General features: G+C 62.5%; 1 protein-coding gene across 2 annotated transcripts in view; it reads left to right on the top strand.

The window, feature by feature from the left end:
- Nucleotides 1–248: 248 nt before the first annotated feature.
- The window catches only part of WDR81 (WD repeat domain 81), a 16595-nt gene continuing 12319 nt past the window's right edge, over nt 249–4524 (top strand). For both annotated transcript variants that reach the window (XM_059379619.1, XM_059379620.1), the window contains exon 1: nt 249–4209. In XM_059379619.1, the coding sequence (XP_059235602.1) occupies nt 531–4209 (3679 nt within the window). In that variant the 5' untranslated portion in view covers nt 249–530. The remainder of the gene's footprint in view (nt 4210–4524) is intronic.

Genomic DNA, 4524 nt, shown 5'->3' on the forward strand with positions numbered 1-4524 from the left:
TAAAGGCGGGAATCCCCGGGAAAATCGTCCTCAAATCCGCGTTCTGGTGCATGCAGGAGGAAACAGGGAAGGGAGGGGAAATCTCGTGGGCCGTTCAGCATCCCCCTTCCCTGCACTCCCAGGAAACGAAGACGCCACCTGACCAGATAAGAGCGCGGAGAGGGAGGGCACCGCAGTCTGCCAGGCGGTGGCGCCGGCGGGAGGCGCGGTCCGGCCGGCCCCTCCGAGCCACGTGCGGTTGTTTCCGTGCGGGGGTGATCACGTGATCCCCGTCAGCTGACCGGTCACGGCAGAGCCCGAATCCGGCGCCCCGCAGCCCCTGCCCGGCTGCGCCCGGAGCGCAGGACTTTGCAGAGGGGTAAGAGCGTCCCCGGACTCCCCTCCTCTGTTCCCGGCCCACCCCCGCCGCCTTGGTCTCAGCCCCGGTCCCTCGCCCATCCCTCCCCGCCCGGTCTGGCACCCCGGAAGCCGTCGCGGGCAGGGCCGTGGCCGGGCTCAGCCCCGCGCTGCCCCCAGGCGGCCGGGAGGGGATGGCTTTGGGGACCAAGGGGCGGGAAGTCCCTCTTACCCACGGGACGCACGGCTGGTCCCCGCCCCCAAGCCCGGATATGGAGGAGCTGCTCCAGAGCGTGGAGAGGGACCTGAACATCGATGCCCGGCAGCTGGCTCCGGCCCCGGGGGGCACCCACGTGGTGGCCCTAGTGCCTGCGCGCTGGCTGGCCAGCCTCCGCGAGCGCCGGCTGCCCCCCGGACCCTGTCCCCGGGCAGAGGGCCTGAGCGAAGCGGAAGTGAGGACTCTTCTGCAACGCTCTGTGCAGAAGCTGCCCCACGGCTGGACGCGCGTGGAGGTGCACGGGCTGCGGAAACGGCGGCTGTCCTACCCCCTGGGCAGCGGCTTGCCCTCAGAGGACGGCTCCAGCAGTCCCGAGACCCTCACTCGCTTCATGCAGGATGTGGCTGCGCAGAATTATCGCAACCTGTGGCGCCATGCTTACCGCACTTATGGGCAGCCCTACAGTCACAGCCCTGCCCCTTCAGCTGTCCGCGCGTTGGACTTAGTTCGACAGGCTCTGCAGAGGGTCTATGGTTGTTCCTTCCTGTCCGTGGGTGAGTTTCCCCAGGGCCCGTCATCTACAAGAGAGGGTGCCTGTCCCCCTCGGGGTAACCTGGCCTGTCCCAGTCTTCTGCGAGCTGAGGCTCTGCTCGAGTCTCCAGAGATGCTGTACGTGGTACACCCATATGTGCAGTTCTCCCTGCACGATGTTGTCACCTTCAGCCCTGCCAAGCTGACCAACAGCCAAGCCAAGGTGCTTTTCATTCTCTTCCGTGTGCTGAGGGCCATGGATGCCTGTCACCGCCAGGGACTGGCCTGCGGGGCCCTAACTTTGCACCACATCGCCGTAGATGAAAAGCTTTGCAGCGAGCTCCGGCTGGACCTGAGTGCTTACGAGAGGCCTCAGGAGGATGAGAATGAAAAGAGCCCTGTGGCAAAGAACGGGCCAAGTGTCAGACCTGGAGACGAGGGAGGAGAGGGACCCAGGTGTCCCACCTGCCGGGAGGAACTTCGGGGTCTTGTGCTAGATTGGGTCCATGGCCGCATCAGCAACTTCCACTACCTCATGCAGCTAAACAGGTTGGCGGGTCGACGGCAGGGCGATCCCAACTACCACCCAGTGCTGCCCTGGGTGGTGGACTTCACCACCCCCCATGGGCGCTTTCGAGACCTGCGCAAGTCCAAGTTCCGTCTCAACAAGGGGGACAAGCAGCTAGACTTCACATACGAGATGACGAGGCAGGCATTTGTAGCTGGTGGCGCGGGGGGCGGGGAGCCACCTCACGTTCCTCATCACATCTCAGACGTGCTCTCCGACATCACATATTATGTGTACAAGGCTCGGCGGACGCCCCGCTCCGTGCTCTGTGGACACGTGCGGGCACAGTGGGAGCCCCACGAGTATCCTGCCAGCATGGAGCGCATGCAGAGCTGGACACCTGATGAGTGCATCCCTGAGTTCTACGCTGACCCCTCGATCTTCTCCTCCATCCACCCGGACATGCCTGACCTGGATGTGCCAGCCTGGTGCGGCTCCAGCCGCGAGTTCGTGTCTGCCCACCGGGCCCTGTTGGAGAGCCGAGAGGTGTCCCAGGACCTGCACCATTGGATCGACCTCACCTTTGGCTACAAACTGCAGGGCAAGGAAGCTGTGAAGGAGAAGAACGTGTGTCTGCACCTGGTGGATGCCCACACCCACCTGACCAGCTATGGCGTCGTACAGCTCTTCGATCAGCCGCACCCCCAGCGCCTGGCCGGGGCTCCTGCCCTGGCCTCTGAGCCCCCACTCATTCCCAGAGTGTTGTTCCAGACCATCCAGGAGAGCACCGGCCGGGAGGACTTACCAGGACAGCTTACGAATGGGGCGGGCAGGCTGGTTTTGGAGGGCACTCCCTGCGAGGCTGGCTGGGCCAGAGACAGGCCCGGGGCAGGGGAAGATGAGTTGGAACAGGCCACGGAAGCTCTGGATTCCATCTCCCTAGCGGGGAAAGCCGGTGACCAGCTAGGCTCCTCTTCCTTTGTCTCCAGTCAAGCCCCACCAGGCCTCCTGTCTTTCTCAGTGGCCTCAGCCTCTCGGCCAGGCCGCAGGAACAAACCTGCCAGTGCAGACCCTGGGGAAGGGGATGAGGGGAAGATTCTTCTTCCTGAGGGCTTCAATCCTGTGCAGGCCCTGGAAGGGCTGGAGAAACTTGGCAACTTTCTGACCAAAGGCCTTGGGAGCCAGCTGGAAGTGCCTGAGCAGCCCCAGATCCAACCACCCGTGCAACTGCAGGAACTTCTCCATCGGGACATGCAGGCGCTGGGGGTCCTGTTGGCTGAGATGGTGTTTGCCACCAGGGTCCGAATGCTGCCGCCTGATGCCTCTTTGTGGGTACGCTTTGAGGCCGTCCGGGGGCTCTGCCTACGTCACCCCAAGGAGGTCCCCGTGTCTTTGCAGCCCGTGCTGGACAAACTCCTGCAGCTGAGTGGACCCGAAGGCCCTGCGGTGGCAGGGAGGGGCAAACTAGCCCCACTCTTTGAGTACAGGCCGGTCTCCCAGGGATTGCCCCCTCCCTGCCCGGCCCAGCTCCTCAGCCCCTTCAGCTCTGTGGTTCCCTTCCCCCCGTACTTCCCAGCGCTACACAAGTTCATCCTCCTGTATCAGGCAAGACGCGTGGAGGACGAGGCCCAGGGGCGGGAGCTGGTGTTCGCGCTGTGGCAGCAACTGGGGGCGGTGCTGAGTGACATTACCCCGGAGGGGCTGGAGATCCTGCTGCCCTTCGTGCTGTCACTCATGTCTGAGGAGCACACGGCCGTGTACGCAGCCTGGTACCTCTTTGAACCGGTCGCTAAGGCCCTGGGCCCCAGAAATGCTAATAAGTACCTCCTGAAACCTCTCATCGGTGCCTACGAGAGCCCCTGCAGGTTACACGGCCGCTTCTACTTGTACACGGACTGCTTTGTGGCCCAGCTGATGGTGCGGCTGGGCCTGCAGGCCTTTCTCATCCACCTGCTGCCCCACGTCTTACAGGTGCTGGCTGGTGTGGAGGCCTCTCAGGAGGAAAGCAAGGGCCTGGTGGGTGCCCCCGAGGACGAGGAGAGTGAGCTCCCGGGGGCCAGGCCCAGCTCCTGTGCTTTCAGGGAGGAGATGCCGATGGATGGTGAGCCTGCAGCCTCCTCAGGCCTGGGGCTCCCAGACTACACGTCTGGTGTCAGCTTCCACGACCAGGCCTATCTCCCTGAGACCGAGGACTTCCAGGCTGGGCTCTATGTGACAGAGTCCCCACAGCCCCAGGAAGCCGAGGCTGTGAGCCTGGGTCGGCTGAGTGACAAGAGCAGCACCAGCGAGACCTCCCTGGGCGAGGAGCGGGCTGCCGAGGAAGGGGGTGCTCCCATGGACAAGAGCAGCCTCAGGTCAGGCGACAGCAGCCAGGACTTGAAGCAGAGCGAGGGCTCAGAGGAGGAAGAGGAGGAGGATGAAGGCTGTGTGGTGGTGTTGGAGGAAGAGGAGGGGGACGGGGAGCAAGATGAGATCACCAGGACCTCTGAACTCACTCTCTCTGACACTGTGCTGTCCTTGGATACGGTGGTGGCCCGCGGTGGCGAGACAGATGGGGAGGAAGAAGAGGAGCCGCTGACTGAGCAGTCGGAGGGCAAAGAACAGAAGATCCTCCTCGGTGAGTTCTCAGGCCTTAAGGTATTGGCCAAACAGTCCTCTGGTCACTTATTTATTTACTGAACGAAGTAAGTTTTACACCTAGCATGGGACTCGAACACAATACCCTGAGATCAAGAGTCCCATGTTCTTCTTCTTTTTTTTTTGTTTTTCTTAAGATTTTATTTATTTATTTGACAGAGAGAAATCACAAGTAGACGGAGAGGCAGGCAGAGAGAGAGAGAGAGGGAAGCAGGCTCCCTGCTGAGCAGAGAGCCCGATGCGGGACTCGATCCCAGGACCCTGAGATCATGACCTGAGCCTTCGGCTCAGGTCA

Source organism: Mustela nigripes, chromosome 16, assembly GCF_022355385.1.
Source record: "Mustela nigripes isolate SB6536 chromosome 16, MUSNIG.SB6536, whole genome shotgun sequence".
Lineage (NCBI taxonomy): Eukaryota > Metazoa > Chordata > Mammalia > Carnivora > Mustelidae > Mustela > Mustela nigripes.